The sequence below is a fragment of the Camelus bactrianus genome, chromosome 6 (assembly GCF_048773025.1).
Source record: "Camelus bactrianus isolate YW-2024 breed Bactrian camel chromosome 6, ASM4877302v1, whole genome shotgun sequence".
NCBI classification, from domain to species: domain Eukaryota; kingdom Metazoa; phylum Chordata; class Mammalia; order Artiodactyla; family Camelidae; genus Camelus; species Camelus bactrianus.
In genome coordinates, this window is record NC_133544.1 from 74,245,218 (window position 1) to 74,271,072 (window position 25,855).

At 42.7% G+C, this 25,855-nt stretch overlaps 2 protein-coding genes across 5 annotated transcripts in view; one reads left to right on the forward strand and one right to left on the reverse strand.

The window, feature by feature from the left end:
• Positions 1-25,855, forward strand: part of MAPDA (N6-Methyl-AMP deaminase) — a 59,238-nt gene that overhangs the window by 16,921 nt on the left and 16,462 nt on the right. The window contains exons 1-5 of one of the 4 annotated variants that reach the window (XM_074366020.1): positions 20,420-20,699; positions 21,019-21,078; positions 23,063-23,291; positions 23,532-23,662; positions 24,166-24,226. In XM_074366020.1, the coding sequence (XP_074222121.1) occupies positions 23,229-23,291; positions 23,532-23,662; positions 24,166-24,226 (255 nt within the window). In that variant the 5' untranslated portion in view covers positions 20,420-20,699; positions 21,019-21,078; positions 23,063-23,228. Of the gene's footprint in view, positions 1-20,317; positions 20,700-21,018; positions 21,079-23,062; positions 23,292-23,531; positions 23,663-24,165; positions 24,227-25,855 lie in introns of those variants that run through there. The other 3 variants (XM_074366019.1, XM_074366021.1, XM_045524341.2) reach the window with 3 other exon arrangements.
• On the reverse strand, positions 18,192-20,317 carry LCMT2 (leucine carboxyl methyltransferase 2). The gene has a single exon (XM_010965214.3). It carries the CDS (start codon positions 20,315-20,317, stop codon positions 18,254-18,256), a length of 2,064 nt encoding a protein of 687 aa, XP_010963516.2. The 3' UTR covers positions 18,192-18,253.

Consider the following 25,855-nt stretch of genomic DNA (forward strand, 5'->3'; position numbering starts at 1 on the left):
CTGCTCTTGAGTCTTGGGTTCTTCTCCAGACAGCCCCTTCCTGGACCGATGGTGAGCTTCACTTGTCTTGTGTTCCCTTGCCTGTCTGATCTCAGTCTGGACCACCCCAGGCCATCAAACCTGTTTTAATAACCAAACATCCAAGGGCGGCTAGTCATAGTTGGTCCCCCAAAACCTTTTTCCCAGGGTGTTCCTCTGCTCCTTGAAAATGATGGAGGAGGAGTAAAGGAGGAATTTTGCCTAAACATCTAAAACCTGGGTTAGAGGTTATGCCTAATTCTGCTGCCAACAATCTCATGAGCTTGTCCAGCCACAAATACTTGTATTCTTTTCTTTAAGATATCTTAATCCCATCAATTATGCTACAATCAAATTTTGTTACTTTTTCAGGCTGTACATAATCTAATTTCTTCCACATCTTTCCATTCCCACCCCACATCCCACCAGGCAGGGTCAATAGCTCCTCTCCTGGACCATTGCTCCTCCTAACTGACCTCTCATTGTGTCATTTTGAACCCACACAGTCCTACACAACAGTCAGAGTGCTCTTTTAGAGAAGCAAAAGTTGTCAGATCAGTCCCTTGCTTAAACTCTTCTGTATCTTTTTATTCCCCTTAGAGTAAGATCCAAAAGATATATTTGGTCCCCAAAGCCCTGCATGTTCCAACTTCTGCTTTCCTTTTCCTCACTGCCTCTCTGCCACAGCTATTCATTCATGTGATAAGTTTTTGCTAAGCATCTAAGTGCCAGGTGCCAGGGATACAATGGTGAACAAGACTAATGAGGTCCCTGCCCTCAGGGAACTTACATTATAGTGGGCGAGACAGTCAATGAACAATGAAGTAGATGGATAAATAGACAAAATATGCTCAGGTGGAGATTACTGTTGTGAAGAAAAAAATAAACAAGGGGATGAGATAATACTTGGGGGCAAGATGCTACTTAGATTGGGTGGTCAGGACAGATCCCCATGGGGTGGGGATATCGATCTGAAGCTAAGTGACAAAACAAACCCAGTCATTGAAAATAGGGACAAGGAAAGTTCAGAGGCCCTGAGGCAGGAAGCAGGGATATGGAAAGTGTGGGGATGGGGGAGGGGCATGATACGTTGGAGGAAAAGGGCAGCCAGTGTGAGTGAGGTGAGACTGGTGTGGGGAATGATTGGACAAAGGGTCAGAGAAGAAGGGAGGGGCCAGACATCACTGGCCATGTAAACTAAAGGTTGGAGGTTGGGATTTCTTCTGCGCTCTCCCTGCTCCTTGGGTACATTTGCCCAAAGCCTTCTCACATGCATCTTCCTGGTCTGTTCTCCTAGCTAACTACTCCTCTTTCTTCAGGACTGTAGGTTAAACACCCCTTTCTCCCGGTTGACTTCCTTGATAAATGTTCCTGTAGTTTGCATGCATTTTATTTGTTCATTCCACAAATATTTATTGAGTGCCTGTCGTGTACCAGGCACTGTTCTAGGCTCTGCAGATGCAGTTGAACAGATTTTCATGAAATTAGACAGGTATATTTAGGATGATATGACTGGAAATGTGGTTTCAGTCATACACCCAGAATTCTGTGTTGGAGAATTCCCTTGAAGAATACCTTAAAGAGATAGACCACTGTCTTTCAGAGCAGTGCAGGTACAGTGAGTGGCTCTGGGGCTTTGGGCTGAAGGAGACGCATTTCATGAAGACGTGATGGGCCTGAGAAAGCAGCAATTTCAAATGAATTGTGGGCTCTGATTTGGGACGTAGCTGCTTCTCAGATGGGCCGCACTGTGTATTCCAAAGTTTATTTAGCGACAGTGGTGATTTCCCTAAATGACCCCAGAGGGGACATACGGCTATTAGTGGAGAAATAAATGGTTATTAATCCCCAGAGAGGACATATGTTTACAGTGAAGAGTGGCTGTACCCAAGCTCACTGGAGACTCAGGCAACAAGTCTCTAGAGGCTGCCGCTGTTTCCCAGAAGGTACTTCTGCAACCCCGGGGGGTGTCCGGAGTGACTGCTTTCAGAATGAGCCTCGAAGAGTTTAGACAAAGAAGGTCTTTTATGTATTCATTCAACAAACATTTTAATTGAGTGCTCCCATGAACACAGGACTGAACCAAATTCTGAAGGCACAGCAGTAAATAACAGACAGGATTCCCATATTCATGGAGTTTACATTCTACCAAGGGAGACAGACATCTCAGAATTAATGACTTAGCTTCAACTGAGCAAGTACAGATTGTCCTGAAAGCACGTTTCAAGAGGACCTGGTCAGTCTGGGGGAGGGTAAAGGGTGGGGACAGGAAGGCTTCTGTGGGAAATGATCTTTGACTTTGTTTGGTAAGATGACTGGAAATTCTAAGTATGAGAAGAAGCTGCTGAAGGGTGAGGAGTGTTCCTTGCAAAGGGAGCCATTGTACAAAAGCCCCAAGGTAGAAGAAGCAGATGTGATTCCCCTAACATTTCTGAGAGAAAGTCATTGTGACTGGCTCAGGGTGTTGAGCAAAGGGGAGCAGAGTATGAGATGAAGGCGTGCCAGAGATTTTGTTTGGGGTTATGTTTCAAAGAGCAATGGGAAGCCAGTAAGTGTTTCAAGTTGGCTAGTAAAATACTGGGTTTGTGTTTTCAAAAAATCATTCTTTTAGTGTGGAGGATGGGTGGGGAGAGGGGCAAAGGTGGATGGGAGGAGACTCACTGGAAGAGTCCTGCAGGAAAACAGGGGAGAAATGATGGACACCTGGACCAGGGTAGTGGCACTGAAGATGTTCTCAGTGGAGAATTCCAGAGGCCTTAGAAGGTAAAATCGACAGCCTGTGGTGACTGATTGACTGTGTAGAGTGAGGGAGAAGGAGGTGTCATGAGTCCTAAGGTTTCTGGCTTCATGCTTTTGGGTGGATAGTGATGCTCTTTATGAAATAGGAAACACTGGATGAAGACCAAGTTTAGGCAGGGTGGTCAGAACATGGGTTGGGTTTCAGGATTTGTGGTTCAGTCTGAGATGCCCTTTAGGCATAGGCTGATTAGGCTGTTGAAAAGACAGGTTTTAGAGCCTAGAAGAAAGGTCTGGGTTAGAGACGTAAAAAGATAGTCATTGGAGCCAAAGGTTTTGATGAGTGCATAGGGGGAAAGGTGGTAGAGTAAGAAGAGAGCCTAGGACAGGTCTTTGAGGATCCCTAGCATTTAAAGGTTAGGGAGAGGAAGAGGATGGCCGTAGAGGCTGAACAGGTAGCAGGAAAACCAAGAGGTGGTTGTCCCAAGAAGCCCAAGAAAGAGTGTTTCAAGGAGCAAGAAGTGCTTATTGGTAGGAAGTGCTGCCAAGCCATCAAGTTCGTAAAGCCATCCATCAGCTCTTGGTTTTAAGACTATTATACCTTAGTGAGAGACTGAGATTGATTTCCTTTCCTTTTGCCAGGCTTCCTTTCTGGGTTTTTGAAAATCATCAATGAAGGGGTAATTTCAGGACACCAGGAGGCAGAAGCCAGTTGAAGGAATATTTCCACTGCCCTTTTATTTTCTACTCAAAACCGTATTTAACTATATATAAATATGACCCACCTTTGTTTCAACCCTCTGTGAATGAGATTTCAGGGTTTTTTCCCCCTCTTTGCTTTCCCAAATGTCCAAGCGGATCCCTCGCTTTATGGGAGAAGAAGTGCATGGGTTTCTTATACTGGATGATTCCTTCAAAGAGACAATGGAGAGAAGTTATTTGTAGCTTTAACATTGGATCTAATTCCATTCCCTCACTTGAGACCATGAGTGGGCAGGTCTTGCATTATTTGTGATTTTAACATGAAAGAGCAGGTTGGCATGATTTGGATAGAAATTTATTACCAAAATTCTGAAGCAAAGTTACATGTTCCATTTATGGCCACATGAGAAATTTATCATCTGGGAAAGATGCAACAAATCTTGGTTTAACTTGCTTTTGTTTTTTGTTTTTTCCCAAAGAAATAGAGAAAATCTCTCACCTCTATAATGAATATCTGGAGAATGTCAGACCTCTAACGGGCAGTTTGACCAAAGGTTTCCCCAAACAACAGTCAGGAAGTTTGGTTGTGAGGGAAGGGTAGCATCTGGAGAGGTCCAAGGAGGGATTTTCCCTAATACTGGAGAATTGAGCATGGTTAGGTGTTGATGAGAAAGAGAGTGTAGCAAGGGATTAGCTTGAAGACAGAGGAAAGAGAAGGAATAATCCAGGGACATCAAACTCATATGTCCAAGGGACCAAGTAGGTAACCTAAATGAGTGAAGCAGTGGGATGTAAGAAATAGTGGCAGGAAATGCAAGAAACTAGAGAGCACAGGCTCATTGTAAATACTGGTCTGAGGCCTGGGGGAGTCCTGGGGGTGATCGAACTCTTCTTGATGGTGATGGCAGTGTACACACAAATGTATGCCTTGGTCAAAACTTATGGAATTATATACTAAAAAGGAGGATTTTTACCTTCCATTTTTCCTTAACTAAAATAAAAGGAAGAAAACCTATGCGGATCAAACATAGTGTGTGGGTCACAAACATAGTCTTATGGACTGTGGAATACTTGAGAGAATAAAGCTTCTGAAAACACGTGAGGAATGGGACCCAGACCCCAGGTGGAGAGATTTGCCTCAAATGGAAGAGGGATACAGTCTCTATGGAAACAGGAGGAAAGGTAGTAAGGGAGTGATAGCAAGCAGGCAAGTTTGTGGCAGCAATTTGATCTGATGACTTCTATTTTGCCAGTGAAGCATGCATAGTCACCTGCTGACTATAAGGTGGGAAGTGGAAAGTCAGATATTGGAGGAGAGTGGTGATGGTTTCATATAGACACAGAGGAGAATTCGACAATGAATGGACCAGAAAAAAATTATTAGGTTGTATTTCAAACCCTTCTGAGGTTTGTGGTTATATTAATCAGGATTGAGTTCAGCTGCATATAACAAAAGAATAATGGCTTAAAAAATGAAGTTTATTTCTCTTTCACATAAAGGAATTATGGAGGTAAGATTAGGGCTGGTATATAATTTCATCAGGGGTCAAAACTTCTACTTTGCTTCAGCATCTTGGCACATGGCTTCTCTCCCCAAGGTCACCTTATGGTTCAAGATGGCCATAGAGGCTGCACCAGAAGGCAAAGAAGGGGGTCTTTTCCTCTGAATCAACTCTCTTTAAGCTTCCCTGAAGCAACTACCCAACATTCTCCCTCATTTGCTGGAGCACACTTGGTCATGCCTGCATGCAAGGGCAGCTGGGAAATGCAGTCTTTTATCCCTGGGAGCAGGGTGTCCAACTAGACATCAGGGTTCTATTATTAAAGAATATATAGTAGAGTTTGGAGTTGGTGATCTCTACCACAGTGATCTGCCGTGTCTTGTGCTTTTTGTTCTCTGGTGGAGATCATCTCAGGAGGTGGCCATGAAGAAGCCTGGGAGTTTGTTTCACCAGGGGTTGAGTATTTATCAGATAAACGGTTAAAAAAAAGTGCTGAAGAGCAAGAGTCTAGAACTGTCTTGAGAGAGCGACTACTTGAACCATGGATTCTAAACTAGATTTGGGAGGCAAGTGAGGGCAAGTGGAAGCTGATGGATGGAGAGGAAGTAGAAACCTCAATTACCTGAACATCCTGATGCAGTGGAAGAAACTGAGCAGGCAGGCTTAAATAACAGGATTGTGGTGGAGAGGCAGAAGTTAGGCTGTAGACAGACAGCTGCCAATCATCGTTTTAAAGAGAGGAGATGGGATGGTGGCACTCTGAATCTCAAGTGAAGATCAGGGAGTGACAAGAATCCACCAAACCTCTTTCCTGTTTCTCTTGCCTCCCACCTACTTCCTGCTTTTGTGAGTCTGCCTCCATAGGATTTCAAACTAAGGGTGCATCTCATGCCCTGCCTCACATCCACTTGGCCCACCTTTAACTCCAGCTATTTCTGCAACAGCTAGGTGCGACCTGACAGCATACTTTCCCACAGGTGCGACCTGACGGCATGGTGCCTCAGCTTCCCTCGGGAATCTCTCAAGCTCTGCCCCAGTGCTTGTCTGTCGTGTGGGCACTCACACACATGCAAATCTGAAAGTGGGGAGAGACTCAATACCTCATGTGGCAGTTTTTGACCACCGAGGACCAGGATCTGATAAGCTAATGCTCCCTCTCATCTCCTTCAGGGTGGGCAATTCTGGGGTACATTCTTCTTCTCTCCAGAGGGTCCTAGCAGGATGGAGCCCCAGGTGCCCATAATAGTGACCAGCTTGATAACCCTTTTTTAAATTGTGCTAACACAGAACATAAAATTTATCATTTTAACAATTTTACAGTGTATAATTAAGTGGCATCTAATATATTCAGTTATGTAACTGTCACCACTATCTAGTTCCAGATCATTTTTATCACCCCCCCAAAAAAAATCCCCATACCTATTAAGCCATCATACTCCATCCCTCCCCATTCCAATCTCTGTTTTCTGTCTCTATGAGTTTCCCTATTCTAGATATTTCATATAAATGGAACGATGAGGTATATCCTTTTGTAGCTGGATTCTTTCACTTAACATGTTTTTGAGATTCATCCATGTTGTAGCATGTATCAGTACTTCACTCTTTTTTATGGCTGAATAGTATGCCATTGTATGGATATCCCACATTTTTTTGATAGGGCTTTTCTATTTTTATTTATTTATTTATTTTTATTGAAGTGTAGTTGATTTACAATGTTAGTTTCAGGTGTACAGCAAAATGATTCAGTTATACGTAGACATACATTATACTTTTTTTCAGATAGGTTTCCATTGTATGTTATTACAAGAAATTAAATATCATTCCCTGTGCTGTACAGTAGGTCCTTTTGTTTATCTATTTTATATATAATAATGTGTATCTGTTAATCCCAAACTTGTAATTTATCCCTCCCCTACCCTTTCCTCTTTGGTAACCAGTTTGTTTTCTATGCCCATGGTTTGTAAATAAAATGTGTCTTTTTTTTTTTTTTGGATTCTTCATATAAGTGACATCATATGGTATTTGTCTTTCTCTGTCTGACTTCACTTAATATGATAATCTCTAGGTCCATCCATGTTGCTGCAAATGGCATTATTTCTTTTTTTATGGTTGAGTAGTATTCCTTTGTGTATGTATGTATGTATGTGTGTGTGTTTGTGTGTGTGTATATATATATACCACATTATGTTTATCCATTCATCTATCGATGAACATTTAGGTTGCTTCTATGTCTTGGCTATTGTAAATAGTGCTGCTATGAACATTGGGGTGCATGTGTCTTTTCAAATTATAGCTTTCTCCAGATATATGCCCAAGACTGGGATTGCTGGATCATATGGTAAGTCTATGGATATCCCACATTTTATTTATTAATTCACCAGTTGATGAACACTTAGGTTGTTTCCACCTTTTGCTATTGTGAACAGTGCTGCTACAAATGATAACACATTTTATACTGTGTTTTCCTCCTTCTCTGACAGCATGGGAGATAGAACAGTGTGGGGAGAATCTGGAAGTAGTGAGGCCACTGCAACAGTCTAGGTGGAAAGGGGACACTTGGAGATCTGGACAAAGGCATCAGGGATAGAAAGAAAGGGCTATATTTGAGGAACATAAGAATTAGAACCAACTGGACTTGGTATCAGTGTGAGAGAAACAAGAACCTGATGGTTGGGGGAGGGGAATGAGGATGATACTGAAAATTTAACTTAAAAACCATGTTTTAAATTGTTGCCATTTTTAAAACCCAAACATCTGATAATTTTGACAGCTAGTATATTTATAATTACTATGCTAATAAATCCCACATATATCCAACCACCTGTGGGGACAAGTATTTCCATGTCATAGAAGTAGGGGCCACCTTTAGAGTTTGCAGGGCCCCTGAGCAAATATTTTTTTTTTGCAGGGTCCCTGTCTAAATAAAAATTTGTCATCCAAACTCAGCATGTCAACACCATTCTGGCAGCTCAATCTTTTTTTTTTTTTTTAATGTATTTTTTTTTATTTTTAATTTTTTTTTTTGGTGGGTGAAGGTAATTAGTTTTATTTATTTATTTTTAGAGGAGGTACTGGGGATTGAACCCACGACCTCATGCATGCTAAGCATGTGCTCTACTGCTTGAGATATACCCTCCCTACTTGGTAGCTCAGTCTTATAAGATCCCTCAAAGAAATAACACATTGGTCAGGTCATTGGGAGTGACCTGCTCACCAGGCCACCCTCCTGGAAGCTGGTCCTGGCCACAGTGCCCAAGGACAACCACAGAGATGTGAGTCCTGGAGCTCTACAGGGCATCTGGTCAACCCTATGTGTGTAGGGAGGAAGGGGGAGTTTTAGGGGGTGAGGAGAGGGTATGGAGAGTCAGAGGGCCACAAAGAGGTAAAACAGGGATTACTGGAGCCCATGTGGGACCAGGTCCAGGCTGGACAGCACTATCAGCCCCGACTAGAGGGATTTTGAAAACTTTGAGGAAGACACTCCAAAGTGTCTTCTGAGAACCTTCTGAGAGCCCTCGCCCAGGTCTAAGGGTGGTAGAACCCAGAATGATCTGGGATTACCGTGAACTTCAGGAAGCAGAATATAAAACCAGCATTTGTTTTGAATGCATTCTCCTTGCCACACACCATGCAAGACACTTGCTTCATTTGATCCTTGTCAGCACTTTGTGAGGTGGGTACTATTATCAAGCCCATTTTACAGATGAGAAAACTGTGTCCCAGAGAGATGATGTGACTTCCCTCAGGTCACCCAGTGGTGAATCCAGGTTCTAAAGTGTGTGTCCTCTTTGTACACAGGTTTTGCCTTTTCCACTTCTACTGAAAGGGTGTGTGCTGTTTCTTCTACAGAGGGCCCTCTGATCTTTTCTCTGGTTGCTGGACCTTCTCCAGCTGACTGAGTACACTCCACACCCAATTTCTGTGACCAGGTTTTGGCCAGAGCCCAAACCCCACTCTGATCTCTTGACAAACAAAGGGATACAAAGGGATGCCTGGTTTGCTTCCATGGTTTCGTGCCTTCTAAACTCCTGACCCAGGTCAGGACTCCACCTGTGCCTGATGGTCCCCTGCCTGTTGTTCTGGTAAGGTTCAGCTCCCAAACAACTTTTAAACCAGAGGAAAAGCCACTGGGCTTGGTGATGCAAGGTTTATTTAGAATCTGACAGGAAATCGGGTTAAGGTCATTCTGTGTAAGTCTGTGGTGATGTTAATGGTTATTCTGGTTTGGATCTTCATTGGTTAGGACAGACTCTGAGCAAAAACCATTAGGGTGAGGCGTGGCTGTTCTCTAAGCTTGGCTGATGAAACCCTACACCTAGGCAAGGGGCCAGGCCAGAATTTAAGGATGGCTATGTGGCTAAGCCATTGTTTCAACACTTTCACCAGAGGCCCTAAATGAGAGATGGCTTCATCTCCTGAGAGGTGTTGGCTTGGGGTTAGGTAAGAGCTTTGCTACTTTTACAGACATCTTGGTCTTAATCTCTTGATCCTCCATCTTTTCCCCTGACCACTATTTATGACCCCATAAATAACTACAAATGCATCAATAATCAATAAAATGGAGCTCTTGTGAAGGCAGAAACTCAGGATTTTCATTAGAGAGAGGGAGAATGGAAAGTCTCATTTCCTTGTAAATGTAGCATCCTGAAAGACAGGATCTGGATAGTGCTTAAGAATGAAATAAGGTGTCCTAGGGTGTCTTGTGATTTCAGGAACACCTCAGGGCTGAGGTAGGTGAGGTGCTGAGTGTAACCACGAATCGAAATTCCAGGATTCAAAACAGCAGCTGTGTCCACTCAGCCCAAGGCCAGAGACTTAGTCACAGAACAGTCCCCTGAAAATGACTTACCTGTGATCTTGAGAAGGAGTAAGGAAGATGCCTCAAAGAGGGGTCCAATATCAGGACAGACATCATTTTTTCTATGTGGGCAGTTATCCCAAGATCTGGAAGTTAGTGCCCACTCTTAACTTTTGACCTTTGGTAAATCAGGTTTAGATATGAAACGAGGAACTAAAAGAAATATGGTTTCTAAGGCACTTGGTGGAATAGTAGCAACATTTCTGGATGAGAGAGAATGGCTTCCAGGTTAACTTACTCCCCAGCACTCATCCCCAAACTTGGCCATCCCAGTTACTTTTCAAGTTATGATACATGAACTGGGCACTCGGGTGGCTGCCTGCGCTACATCAGCTTCAGGAAATACCACACATATCCATCATAGTGTCATGTTTGGCTGGTTAGTCTAGACAGGACAGTGGTTCCCCTTGATGGCTTGTGTTCAGTTGCTGCAACAGAAACCAAAGCCATGGTTGTTTGACTTCAGTGTGGCATGAAATCATGGGCCTGTAAAAGGAGTAGACAGAGAAGGGTTATGTAAGATTTAGTTCTCAAAGTCAACAGAAATGGGTTTCAGTTTCCTGGGCTGACAATGCAGAGAAGGGAGTTTTGGCATTTCAGGGGCAGGGTCAATGCTGCCTGTATGGCCAGTCTAACCAGCAGCACATCCTCAGAGGCACATCCTCAGAGGCACCTCGGTCAAGTGCAGGTTCGATGATTCCAGTTTGGCTCCATAAAGCATCAAAGGCATTTTGTCGTGGTGGTTTTCTTACCAGGCAGATGCGTACAGTATGATGGGATTCAATCCAAACCTTCGAGCTACCAGGAGTCTGGATTACTACAGGATTCTCAAACTGGGTTTGAATCCTGTCTCTACGATTAGCCTGTGTCTTTGAACAAATTACATCCTTTCTCTAAGTCTCAGTTTCCTCATCTTCAAAAGGAGATGAAATAATAGTACCTCATTACCAGGTTGTAAGGATTATAGGAGATAATGCTGGAAAGCATGTGCCCACATCGGGGCACAGAGTCAGCTCTCAATAAACAGAAGCAATTACAACTGTTTAAAAAGCAGCTCTCTGTTCAAGCAACACCCTTTTCTTTTCTTAACCTTCCTTATTTTTGCTGAAGGAGTTACTAGCCAGGACTACAGAGGTCAACCAGTTGGTAATGTATTTCGTTACCTGTCATCCCATCCCATTTCTGGTAGTTCAGCCACTGTCCTAATTTGGTTACTTGTGCTGATAACCTAAGCAAATGACTCAGGGTATTTTGGTAATGTAGAAGGAAGGACTATGGTTTGTTGACACCTTTGATACAATAAGGGAGGGCAAAGATGTGTAAGTAACCACAAGGCTGGGTCCAGCATCCAGAAACAGCTGAGCCTTGCACAGGACTTGAGATACCACAAAAGTTTTCTCCTGAATGCAGAACGGTGACGATAACTTACACTCTGTAGATTTCCAAATTCATCTGTCACTTGACCAAGTAAATATCCCTGAGGACAGGAAGAGAAAACATGTGCCTTAAAAAAATAATTCATCCTAGTGCAAATGCAACAGAGAAGATTCAAGTTAACAAAAATAATGTATTCATATTGGAAGATTGGCTTCACTATCTCATCCCCACTAAGTAAAAGCTTAAATTTACAGATTGGGCCTAAAAAAACTCATCTGTGTCCCATTAAATCCCATCCTGGTCCTGGGGAAGCTGCTCTGTGGATGCCATATTGACATACTCAACACATCCCAAACTAAATTCATTTCCCTTCTAAAACTGCTTCTCCTTCACAACTACCCTTTTCTGTCAATGGTGTTAACATTTTCTAATCTCCAAATCCAGTGACCCTGGTGAGGTCTCTGATTCTTCTACCACCTTTCTCCTGTTCAAGAGCTACCTGGTTATGTGACTGCATCATGGTCAAGCAGACTGGTTAAGATTCTGGGCTCCTTTATTAGACACTCCTGGTTTGATGCCTGACTTTCTCACAGCTGTGTGGCATTAGGTCTGTAACTTAACCTCTCTGTGCCTCAATTTCCTCATCTTTCAAATAGGAAAAATAAAAGGTAATTCCTCATAGAGTGGCTGGAATAATTAAATGAGATAATGTTCAGCATAGTGCCAGCACATTGTAAGTACTTGATTCAGTTCTGCTACTAATTTTATTATTACAAAGAGTCTGAGATGTGTTCCTTCTTCCCTATTTTTATTGCTAATGCTCTGTTTGAAACTCTTAATCACTGTTTTGCTGAGGTTACAGATACTGCTGTCTAATTTTGCCTTGCTTCCAGATTTCCCTTTCTTTACCCAGTCTTGCAGGGCTTTGCCAGACTGGTCTCCCTTAAACACGGTGAAAACCTCCAGCTCAGGATCCACGATGGCTCCCTAATACCTATGGCTTCCAGTACACGCTTCTCTGGGCAGCTTCCCAGGCCCTCAAGAACTCACCCGGCTCAGTGTCTGTCAGGTGTAGTGTCGTGATTGAGGGCTCGGGGGCGCCACCATTTTCTAATTGTGTAAACTTGGGTAAATGTATGCCTTTAGTCATTTCAAAATGTAAACTCCCTTCGCTCTCAAGACATCTCTCCCTCCCTGCCTTCTCCCCAGGATGGCTTCTGAGTGTAGGGGGAGCCCTCCTATCCTAGGAGCAGGGGCGCAGACCTCTTGCTCCTCTCTGATCTCGAATATCTTGGTCTGGCCCTGCTGTGTCCTCTGTTGGTCCACAGAGGTTCAGATGGTCCCACCCTGTTCTCTGAATCTCAGCTGGGCTGCTTCTTTCCTCTGCTAAAGCCTGTGGTCCCTCCCCTGCAGCTTCACTTAGTCTGACCCCAGGCCTCTGTCGGTCTCCTGGCTTAGGAGCTTTGCTTTGGCTATTCCCTCTGCCTGAAATACTCTTTCCCCAATAATCTATTTAGCTAACCCTACATTTCCTCAAGTCTTTGGTAAAATTTCACAGCTCAGTGAGAGTGACCTTACCCACCCTATTTAGTATTGTAACCTGCTCCCCCCATCCTCATGCACTCCTGATCCCTCTTTACCCTGCTCTTTTTCTTTTTTACCACAGTCCTTATCACTTCTAATATATAATGTATTTATTATCTTTATTGTTTAATTTCTTGTCTCCCCTTGTTAGGCTGCAAATTCCACACAGGACTATTTGGTTCACTGATAGAGCCTGCCTAGAACACTTAAATGTGGAATGGATGAATGAATGTATGAGTGGATATTGTCAATTGAAACTCCACTTTACATTATTCAAATTTCCCATTCTTAACCTATCCCAGAAGCTGGTACTGAGAAACACAGGAATAAGTCACATGCATCTTAATTCTAGGAACTAAATGAAAAAGAAAAACAAGTCTCCTTATGGCATGACCCTGGTGAGAAGAAAGCTATAATTAATCTTTTAACATTTGAATGTATTTTCTCATTGTCCTGGAGTTTTAAATGAATAATCAGATTTCCCCCTGATACTTGTTTGTGTGTATGTGTTCTCTAAGACCTTTCCTGGCACTAAGATTATAAACATATTGTTTTATACTTATTCTGATGCTCTTATAACTTAGTTTTGCTTTGTTTTTTAAGTGTAGGTCTGGTCTTTCTGGAATTTATGTTTGTAATTTGTGAGAAGTAGGAGCCAGGTGGTCCTGAATCATATACTAAATAGTCTAGCCTTTCCTCAGTGACTTGAAATGTTACCTTATCATACAGTCTATTCTTTAATTCTTTGTTCCTTCAATCTGTTTGTCTGTTCTGGCACCAATATCAAGCTATTTTTAATTACTATGATTTTACAGTATAGTTTGATTTTCTGGTGGTAACCTTTATCTTAACACTATAATTCACTATTTATCTACACTTCAGCCTAAATCAAACATAGATCCATTCATGTTACTTTTTTTGAGCACTTACTATGTGTCATGCACTGGAAATGAAAATATGCTGGCTGGACCCATTTGTCCAAATATAATTCAGTGGATTGAGGTCTAGACTCTGCTTTTTTAATTGAGGTTTTTTTGAAAGAAGGAAGGGGAATGGCAAAGGTTTTTTTTCCTCCTAAGAATTACTTAAATTGCTGATGTATCCATGAATAAGAAAGATCAGCTTTACTAACTTTTCCTGAAATAGTAAGTCTAAATATGAACCAGGGATAGAGGCTCTAATGAAAAGCCTAAAAGTGTGGACAAAAGCTTGGGAATGAGAAAAGCAGAATGTGGTGTAATATCCTAAAAAATCACTCTTACTACAATTTTTTTTCCTAGTCTTAGTCTGCCAATTAGGTGGCAAATGACTTTTCACATAAATATTAGGGCAAGGTCTTTCCTCTTCCTCCATTTAACTTATTTTGAGAGTTACACAGCAAGTTATGCCCAGTGAAGCATCACCACATCCTAGGAAGATCCTGTGTTTATGTGCTTACAAGTAAATTTAATTGCGTGTTCCTACTCCCTCAGATTAGCCTTTCAGCAAAGTTAGCTCATTTCATTTCCAGTGGATACAGGGTAACCATGGTCCGTTGTTAAGCAAAAGGGGATGAAGATCAGCTGGAAATTGCAATCAAGGAGAAGGTTTAGGTGTATTCTGTAAAGCTAGGAGTAACATCAGGAAGCCTACCCTTTACCCAGGTCAAGGCAGTTGAACTTTAAAAACTTTTAATAGGGGATCTTTAAAAGTTTAATGCCCCCCCCCAATACACACACACAGTAATTAAAGGAATTTTGACATTTTTTTGTACATGGTAGGCACAATAATATCATTCAAATTTATTTGAATATTATGTTATTTGAGTGTCAGATTGGCTCTCCAGCCAACAAGTATTTATTGAGCATCTACTATGTTGGGGATAGAGAAGTGAACTAGACAGACATAATTCCTTCCCTTAGTCAAGGAACTCCCCCTTCCAAAGCAAGTGCTTTCTGTCATTGTCCAAGAAGGATAAGTGATCAGTCTTAAAACTAAACTATGGAATGACAGAATTCTTTTGTTTACACAATTATTGACATCCAAGGAAATCTTGGCCTACTCTAAAGCTGATTATACATTTCATAATATCTACTCTTTATATTCTCCTTCTCTCTTTAAACATCAAGTCCAAATGTGATTAGTATGGATTCATCTCATACTTTGCCAGCCTAATGCTATTGTATACCCCCTTCTTCATTACTGCAGTCAAAAAGCTTAGTTTTGTTTTAATGTCACACAAGACATCATTAGATGGTCCCTGTGATTGAGAGTTCACCTTAGTAACTAGCTCTCTTATTCACCAGACCCTCCACAGAGCACTGGCTTCTCTTGCACAGGGTGACTGTAGTTGATTACTTTTGGGGCTGACAAGTGTGAGTGTTTTCTAGATGTCATGTGGGATCGGTCCTAGAGTAGGTATGGGTTGTTTAAGATGGATTTGGGATCACAGAATGCATATGGAATAAACCAGGACTTCAAAATCTGAGGTCACTAAAAGAGGAGACCAAGGCAATGCCTGAACACTGGAACGCATCTGTTACATTTTAACCTCCTAATATCACTAAGGAGGATTAAATATACATAAAGATGAAAAATAGACATTCAGTGGCAAAATCTAGACAGCACATGAGGAAGTGACAGTACTGGCCTTTGAGGAATATATCCTAGAAGAGTCATACTTAACCTTGTGTACATATCCTCACTGGCATGATCACTGTTTTTGAGACCCTGACAGAGTAGAGATGCAAAATAAGAAGTTCCCTTCCTTCCTTAACTAGTTTTTCTGATCTAAAAGGAAGTACAATCATTAAATGACGTAAAGGCCTTTCATTAACTCTCATAACTACCTCAGAGCTCCATACCAGAATTTTACAACAAAAATATTCAGAGGTGAAATGGAGAAGCAAAAAGTACATAGTCCAGCTTCAGTCCTCAGTCTGGCGCACATCTCTAACCACTGCAGATTGCTGTTAGGAAACTGGGGTCCAGCACCACTGAGTTCCGCCCCAAAGGCACAGAGTAAATGTTGCTGACAAAACTCTTAAGTGCTCTCATGAGTAGAGCTTGAGAAATGAGTAAGTGCTTAACTGAGTATGATGCATGTACAGGGTCAGAGGTGGAGGACATGCTTAATCTGGTAATCACATAGAAAATATGGGTAATTTCCCTGGGGAGAACAAGCCCAATTACTCATAATGCACCATCCTGGGCAGCACTCGAGAGTAGGCACCATGGCACTACTAATTTAGGCCTGGCCCACATCCACATTCTCCTGGCATTCCCCCCCGCAAACCCCCACCCCACCACCACACCTCTGTATTGCCCAAAAGTAATGAAATAATAATGGTTGATGGTACCAGCTAAGAGATAGCATAATGGAAGGTGTACCCTGAGCTTTGGAGTCACTTCTGGATTAGAATTCTGGTACTAACTACTGCATAGCTGAGAACACTCATTTCATCGATGTTCTACTTTGATCTGCCCCTGAAATTTGGAGGCAGGCTTGTGGTGAAACTTCAAAACAGGAAATACAGAGCAACCTTTTCCCTTTTTGGTCCTGTGCCTGCCAGTTACCTAGCACCTGGCCCAGTGAAAGTCTTATCGGAGGCCTAGCTGTGGTAAGCCCTTTGTTTCCCAGGACTCATTCATAACCATAACTAATAACTTGCCCAGAAAGGGCCCTGCAGTCTCAGGGAAGCTGAAGTTAGATGACAGCACTTTATTCAGCTTGTCTTTTCCTGGGAGCCTTCATCTAATAGAGCCAACGTGGCCCTTTCCATTCACTAGGCTTGTGTTTGCTACATAGGTTTCCTACTGATCACTTTTTACATTCATTCATATGCAAAGCTGTTAATAAAAGTATTTAGGGAAAAAGGATTCTCTGTATACTAAGTCGATCAAGATGTTAACATTAATAATACTTGTAGAATTTAGGTACTTGTAGAATCTCAAGTTGTTATTAAGGTTTCAAGGTTTGAAGACTAAAAAGAAATACTGAAGTGGTACACTTAAGTATCACCAAAACCACTACCTTACCTCAAAATTTCACAAGGTTTACACAATTTAGATGACAAAGTAAGGTTCAAGTTTTAAGGATGAATACCTAAGATGTTTCATGGATCTCACAAGGCTCACTAGGAAAGATGATCCATTTAAAGGGGATAATTGAGGAGAGTTTAATGAAGATATTAATTAAAAGGGGGTGAGTGGGGCTCAGGAAAAGCAAGTCAAGGTGAATTACCTCAGTGGAGTCCAGATCTTTCTGCAATGATGGAAATGTTATAAATCGACATTGTCTAACACTTTAGCCATGAGTCACATGTGGCTATTGAGCGTTTTAAGATGTGGTTAATGCAACTAAGACACTGAATTCTTAATTTTAACTCAATTAAATTTTAAATAGCCACATGAGGCTAATGGCTACTATATTAGACAGTGCAGCTCAAGTCTAGTAAAAAGCCATTACAGCTTCTAGGCCTGAAGTGGTTAAGAAACCAACTACTGGAACTGGGAGTGATGCAGTTAGAGCTCTATCTTATGGAAGAAGACTACCTGATAGGAGCTGTGGCTTTTGACAGAAGAATGTGGTTGCTGCTAACTTGCCAACTGGCAGGGGAAATGCAGAGAATACCCTGACTCACTCTTCCTGTCCAACCAGCCCCCTCTGGTACTTCTGACTGATGGAACTCACCAGAAACCAGAGAAGAAGAAAATTCATTAATGCAGTTCATGAACGTCAGCCTCCTGGGGCACAGAACATAGTGAAGGGTAGAAAGTAGATCTGGAGCAAAATATTACCATACTATTACAAAGTGAGTTGAGACAGCAAACATTTGGTCTGTTAGCATTTATACATCTAAGTAAATGCGGAACTAGTGACAATAGAACAAAAGCACGTTTCTTGATAAAGTCATACAAATGTGTCTTATGAAAGCTATTCCAGAGGGCTCTGCCAGTAAGGGCCACAGTGCTTTAATCAAACTGCAACTGGGTTCATTTCAGGTTTCATACAGGAAGAATCAGGTCAATACCATGTCCCTTCAACTATATTCAACCTTGTATTCTTACCAAGGATCTGTGTGAAACTTTTCCCAAGGAACCATCTCAAATCACAAAACCTGGGAGTGGAAAATTTTTCACTTGACTTAGGCTAAAGGTCACTGTAATTCAATAAACAGATAAAATCTTTAGAAAATGGGAGGAAGACCAGTAAACTAGATACAGGGATCCAAAGGGCCCCCAACTGCTACTCTAGAACTATATGACCACTCTCTTCAGGTAGGCCTGTTATTTGTTTTACTTTTGTACAATCTTTCTGAATTTTGGTATGTGTTTTAACAACTTCTTTCCTTTCTGTACTGAATAGCAGTGCTAATGAAGAAAAAGGGGCAGGGGGGCAGGGGAGTGGTAATATCTACAGCCAGAGTCAAATCCTATTTTTGGAGACCTTTATTGTTTACTTTAGTTGGTCCTGAATATACCAAAAGTCCAGTCCTTACTGTCTAGCACTTAAGGAAGAAAGGTCTAATGTCACTGTATGGGGGTTGAAGTAGGTGCCGAAGGAAAAGCAGTTCCCACCACCTCCAAGGAGCAGGAGCTGGTGCTCTTCAGGAAGGAGTATGCTGGTATGGTTGTGCAACATTAATGGCCATGGCACACACGTTGTGTCAATCTGATACTCAAAGCTCAATCCTGCAGACAAATCTATAACAGTCACTCCAGGAACTGAGGAGGAATGAATCCAGACCCCTCCGACCAACAGAAGCTTCCCATTGACCACATGAGCTGTGTGGGAGTACCTTGGGGTAATGGGAGGCTGGATAACTATTGATTCCCAAAGGAATCCACAAGAGACTGGTTTCAGAAAGAGCACAGAGCTCAGCGGCTCCTCAGAAGCACCCAGACCTCCAGCAATGAGGGCCCCCCCTTGCCAGCTGCAGGCACTGTGGGAATGCCGACCTTCAGGTACTTCTCCCTCCACTGGGATCCTGACCCACGCCATTGTCCCCACATGGAGGAAATGCCAGTCACTCAGGACAGGTTCTGCCACACTGCGACCCCCATACACAAACAAATACTTCTGATTCTCATAAGACACTTCTGTTGTGGAATGGCGCCAACATGACAAAGTGGAATCTTCTTCTGGACCGGCCTTTGTTATTGCTACATTTAGGTCCTCAGTGTTGTTACTCTCGTTACTCTTAAAAAAACGAAGTTGGAGAATCCCCAAGGCTGGAGTTACTGGGGACAGCCTCCCTCCCAGAATCAGAACCTGAGTATCTGAAAGTCTTGTCATGGTGTGATAAAGGCGTCCATCCCACTGAGCTCCAGTCCCCCAGCTGCATATCTGGCTACCTTTCCATTCAAAGTCACAGTATCTTGAGAACACGTGAAACTTGCTCACTCGGCAATGCCGTCCCTCCTGCTCTCCAAACCCTCCTGCACTGAGAATAATACCTGGGCTCAAAAGGACAGAAGCATGGCCATATCGTTTCAGGTCTGGCCCCTGTCTGTCACTGGTCACTACACTGGCTGGGAAGACTCCTAAAGGGGAAGCAGGATCTATCCGAGGAAAGGCCTCTGATGGTGGAAACACCAGAGTTTGGGAGACAGCGTCTCCTCGAGAAGCGGCCAGAATGAAATAGTGGGCGCACTTCAGGTGCCACTCCTCAAATTCGTCAAAAGGTTCAAGGTTTTCCATGCGCCGGCGTTCTTCTGCGGGGAGAAAGCAGCAATAGAATTCATTCATGTCCATGGCAATGCAGGCAGTCCAGCCGGCCTGAAGGAAGCGCTGCTGCTGGGCCTCCACGTCAGGAAAGTGGTCCAGGCCATGCAGGGGAGAATTCAGCTGCCGAAAATGTTGCTGCATGAACTGGCCAAAGGCGTCATGTGGCCTCATCTGCTCGTAGATGACGAAAATGGCACTGGAGAAACGCTGGGCGGCCCAGGCGATAAGGGCCGCGGCATCAGCCGGCTCCAGATAGGTCAGTACGGCCTCAGCCAGGAGCAGAGTCGGTGCGGCCGCGTCAAGGCCCGCGGCGGCCAGGGCCTGGTCCAACCGCTGGAGCTGCCGCAGGTCCAGGCCTAGGATGCGGTAGTCCGAGCTCTCAAAGCACAGCGTGGACGTGGGGTCCCAGCTCTGGAAAGGCCCGGTTAACGCCAACAGTTCTGGCGTATCTCGAATCCTCTCCGCTTTGCGCCGCGCCACGTCCGGAAAATCTACCTCCCAGACGGCAGCAACGGCCAGGTGGCCAGCAGTTTTGAGGCGAAAATACAGTGAGTCGGAGCCGGCGCCCAGAGACAAGATCTGGGCACGACGCGCTCCGGGGAACGCGCACGCCCCCTTCAGGAAGGCGCGCACGCAGTGCCGCACGGCGCGTGCGCGGACGTAGTAGCCGCGGTGGATGAGAGGCGCGCGGCGCGCGGCCCCCGGAACTAGCAAGGCGGCAAAGGCGTCTTGCACGTACCCGCGCGCGGCCAGGGAGCTCTTGCTGAGGGCGCTGCTGTCGTTGGTGCTCTGCACTGCCGCCGCCCGACGCTCGCGGCTCCGCGGGCCCATGGCCAGGAGAGTCAGGAGCGGCAGTCTGGCACCGTGGTGAGCCGCTCTTTCGTTCTTGAGTATCCACCTCGCAGACTTCAGTACGGAAAAATCACCCCCTCCTCGTGACTCTTCCGCCTCTGACGATGTGCGTCACTTCCGGAAAGAGTGCACCTCCCCAATCAGAACTGAGGAGGGTGTGGCTTGTGCTGACATTCGGCTGTGATTGACATTTCTCTGAGACTGCGTTTTCTCAGGAAGACGGCCAGCTGCGGCTTATTGTGGACACGTGGACTGTGTCAGGGAAGCGCGGGTTGTCGCTTTTCTACAAGCCTTCCTGTCTGAAGTGAAAATTTATCTAAGTTCTCATAGTTGACTCAACTGTTGATAAATTCCGTAAGAGGTGAGTCTGTGGGAACTGACAACCAGACCTTGGAAGGCAGGATCTGTATTGAGTGCCTGGGAGGGGCAAAGCAGGTTAGAACCACTGACTTTGGAGGGCAAGGAAAAGAGGTCATTCTACGAGTACTTAATAAGAGATCCATTTAAGTGTGAAAACAAGTCAGTGAGGCCAGGTGCAAAATGAAGAAACCTTTACCAAAGTTGTGATTCACCCAATAAATTATACTTTTGATTATCGTATTCCTAGCTCTGTGCTAAGCTGACAGTAAGTAAACCACTCAGCCTCTTAGCTATAAAATGATATTCCTCTCCACTTTCAGAGTTCTGTCTTCTAGGATGGTGTTGAATATGTCTGCGGAAGAGGGGATCACGGAGAAGAGGTGATTTTTCCCTCCGATATGGTTTGAGTATTGCTGGGGGTTTAAAATAACCACTGAATTTCTAATTTGGGTGTTTGGGCGTCATCACCAGTAGGAAATCGCTTGAAAAGATATTTAGGAAATTTATAACTTATTAATTGGGATTTGGTGACTGACTGGGGGGGGCTGAGATGGAGAAGAAAATCAGGATGACTGTAAGTATGGCTACACTGGGGTAGTAACGCATAATGGCTAAGAGCCATTTTTGGACTCCAGCCAGTTTGGATTTGGATGCTGGAACTGCGTCATTTAAATCTGGTGTTCTGTGCAGCAGTAAGGGCAGAATCCATGTTTCAGTGAATGGGAGATGAGTAAATGGAGGCCGTCCTCGGAATTTAGCCCAGAAGAGGCAGGGCAGTAAAGAAGAATGTGGGATAAAAGAATGTTTGTCTTTTGTTTTGTTTTGTTTTTTAAAGGTGGAAGCAAATATTGTACTTATATGTTGGTCCCCTGAGGGAAATTAGCTAGTGAAGAGAGAGGCTGAGGAACAGAAAAGTGAGATTAGCTAGTGGAGAAATGACTTGGAATAGATAGGAAGGAATGGGATCCTGGGCACAAATAAGCCTTGGGGACAAGAGAGTGAATCCTCTTTTTCTGACTGATGAGAGGATAAGGGGTGTAGATAAAGATAAGTTTAAATGTGAAGGAGGGTAGAGAGAAATAGAGGAAATCCATGCCTGATGGCTTCCTTTATCTTGGTAAAGCTGGTGGCTGTTGTCAGTTCAGTGTGAGGCAGCTGGGTCTCATGGAACGCCTGATGAGTTGGGCATTGCCTCTGAAGGGACTGGGAGAAGGACTCCCCTGACCTTGCTGGGCTTTGAGATGCTCATGTCTAAAATGAGGAAGTTAAGTGCTGCTTTGTGAGGTGTCTCAGAACTGATTCAGGGTCAAAAAAAAAAAAAAAAAAAAGAGTTGTAGGACTTTGAAAAATACATATAGCCCTATAGAATGAATTTTTAAATGACAAGTTAGTAAAAATGTACATAACATGTTAGAAATACTGCATTTTTGGTAAAGAGCAGATCAAGAAACGATTCAAGAAGAAAAAGAATGAAGCAAAATTTGTGATTTGGGTACCTTATTTTCTGGTTATTTTTTTAAAAAGTCTGTTTATTCTTATGTAAAATGGGACAATAGTACCTCATGGGTTGTTATGAGAATTAAGCAAAATTACCATCTAAGACATTTAGCAGAATGTCTGGCTCATACTAAGTGCTTAATAAATAGCAATAAGTGTTTTTATTATTCTGAGTTCCCTTTTGTGGAGGAGATGGGGAGGAAAAAAACTCTGGGAGAACAGGAGACCTGGTTCTGGCCCTGCTCTAACTTGGTGAAATATTAGTACAATTGTAGAAAGATCTTATCTCAAGGAAACGTCTTAGGCAGTTTATGTAGTCTGGTGAGGGAGAAAAACTAGTAAATCGGTGATACAGTGTGATAAAGTGCTGAGTTAAAGGTAGTCACTGGATTATATGGATGTATAGAAGAAGGGGATTTAAATTACTCTATTAATCTACACAGCTACTCTGCATTTTTATCGCAGCTTTATCCCATGTTTACAAATAAGGAAAGTGAAGCCACAAGGCTAAGTGACTAAGGCCACACAGCTGCTCAAGGGCAGAACTGGTAAAAAGGATTAAGCTAGGTCCATCTGATTCCAGTGCCTCTGCCCTTCCTTTATATATTTTAAACAGTTCAAAATAGGCCTTATCAATTTCTAATTTTAGAAGTAGTTTTCTAGAAAGTGCTCATAGGTAAAGGAATACACCTTACTAAATGTCAGATTTTAATCCACCCCTTACCAGCCTTTCTTATTTCCAGTTCAGATTGTTAGCTCACTTAAGTTAGTTTTGGAGGAGCTTTTGTCTTTAAGGGAATAAATTAATAAAACCTGTTTCTTTGCTTTTGTGTCAATATCTGATAATGGTCACATTTGTTTAAATAGGTGGAGCTGAGCCCAGAGTTACTCTACAATTTATTTTATCAAAACGGGTGGAAGCAAAGCAGTCTCAAGGAAATTCAAGATCACAAAGCTTACTGACTGAAGTGCGTTTTATTGTTCATACCAAGAATTAAGTGCTTGAAGAAAGACCTTGTTATTCTGCTAAATCATGATGGAGGCAGAAGAACAACCACCATGGAAGACAGCCTTTTACTCAGAATTACCTAAAGTGGTGAGAATTCAACCGCAGAATTATGTAGTGGTTGCTAATTCTAATGACTTCTGTGTTGTTTCTTTTCACAAAAGAAAAGTCAACTTTATAGATAGAATTTGTTAAACTTTGTAGATTTTAAAAGTTATATAGTTGCACCTGCCTTGCCTAGTGCAGATTGCAAACATCAAGTACCCGTGTGATGTGAGGAGTCGAGTGGACACTTGAGAAGTTGTTACTGATTGTCTTCTCTTGTTTTAGGAACTTCATGCCCACTTGAATGGATCTATTAGTTCTAACACTATAAAGAAATTAATAGCCAAGAAGCCAGGTCTTAAAATCCACCATCAGATGACTATGATTGACAAGGGAAAGAAAAGAACTTTAGAAGAGTGAGTTTGGGGAGGTTGTGGATGTACTTCTTTTTTTCTCTATCACTATTTTGAGATGGTGAATAGTATGTAAGGATTCAGATTTTTGTAGTTACAGGGACAGGGTAGCCACTGGTACGGAGAGTATAACTTGACATACAGCATTTTTTCCAATTGTCAAACTGTTGACGGTATTTTTAGTGATTTATATTGTTTGTGAAGTTCTCTGCTATTGGAATATTTTTTAGACTTGAAAATACAGCCTTGTTTATTTTTTCCCCTGTTTGTTGCTAATGGCTTGGGATAGAGGTGAGGGGATAGAGAAGGGGAACCATTATTTCCCACTTTTAAAGGTAAAACCTTTGATTTTCAGTCATTGGATTAGCCTACCAATGTAAAGACAATGTAATTTTTTGAAAACCTCTGCTGTAGTTCTTTATAAATATGTAATTACTATTAGCCTAAAGTCTCTTATTTAGTGAAATTTTTGATGACTGAATATGTTAAAACTTTTCATGCTGCAGGTGTTTCCAGATGTTTGAAATTATTCATCAGCTTACTACTAGCCCAGAAGATATTCTAATGGTGAGAAATGAAGCAACTTTTAGAGTGGTTTAAAACTTATTAAGTAATTAATGCCCTTCTGTTGCTGCACATGACCTTTTGCTGTTAGCAAGAGTCTGATGAAAAATGTTCTCTGCTTTTTTTTATGGCAACTCTTTTAAAAAGCAATGTAGAGCTAATATCAGAAGACTAGTTCATTGTAAAAGACATGAGGAGAGAACCAAGATCAAAATCTTCTATTAGATAGTGGACAATGTGGAGGAGAAAATCTCATCCTATTTTCCATATATAACATGTCATATGAAATATCTGACCACAGGCTTTACCTGCATTGCTTGGGATACTTTGAAATTCCCCAGGTGGACATTATAGAGAATGAAAAAGTCCCAGAGGTACTTGGAGAGTAAATGATTAATCCCTGGGGAAACTGCCTTCTGTGGATGAAGGACCAGAGGACGCCACTGTGTTCCTTACCTAAAGCTCTATAATACTAGAGTCTGACATGGAAGACTGGTTTCTGTGTCACTGATCTGACCAGGATAACATTTTTAAATCTTTGTAATTGGAGAGAAGCAGAGTCCTATCAGTGTTCTTAAACTATTAGAAAAAATGCAAAGTGAAAAGTATGATCTGTGTTTCTAGAGAGCTAATTTTTGACTGGTCAAGAATGTTCCTCCCTGGCTGAGACTGATCCTCATGATAAGTATTAAGTAAATGAATCACCTTTGCGGGGAGGGTTAACTCTAAAAGTTTAGTGCGACGAAGTTGGCTAAGTGCCCACAGTGTTCCAGTCACTGTGCTAAAGACTGGGAGATATAAAGACAGATCGACATGGTCCCTGCCCCTGAGGAATCTATAGTCAGGTTGGAGAGACAGACGCATAACAGATAAATCCAGCATCATGTGATCAGCTCTGTGTTAGACACATGCACAGGGATTTATAGGAACCCTAGGGAGCGTTGTCTGATCAGCCCCTCAACAGATACCTTTGAACCCTGCTAGGAACGACCACCACAGGGGCTCTGCCTCATTTTCTGTTGTTGAGTGTAACAGAGCAGAACTGATAAAACTTTAGATTCTGAGAGCTCCATGGATATAATGATGCCATGCTCATTATTTGATCCCTTTCAAATTTGATAAAAAGCTTTATTAAATGAGGTGAAGAATTAAGATTCTGTAGCATTTGACTTAGTGCTGCTGAGATGAGCACCTGCAGGTGGTTCAGAGGATGACTGGGAGATGCCCCAGAGAGTGAAATTAATAACATTTACATATAATAAGTGAACCCTGTGTGGGAGTAAGCCAAGAGATTGTTTGTAGATGTGGAACTGAGTGCATGGGGATCACTTAACAGTCTAGTCAAGGTGACTGGGTGTCATCTCAGAGAGACAGGGTTGAATTGTGACTATACTCAAAACTACTTTCTGAGGTGGGCATTTTTAGCTTTCCCTTTTTGCAGGTGGAAAAAAAAAAAAGTGAGGTTTAAAGAGGTTAAGTTTAACTTTTTCAAGATCACACACCTAAAGTGTGTGTGTGTGCAGAATTGACTATTTTGTCTGATTCCAGAGCCCATGTTCTTTCTCATTCAAGATGTGCAGTCTTGCCATCCTTGGATAAGCGCGAGCTTAACTGCTTGTGATGTACTCTTTG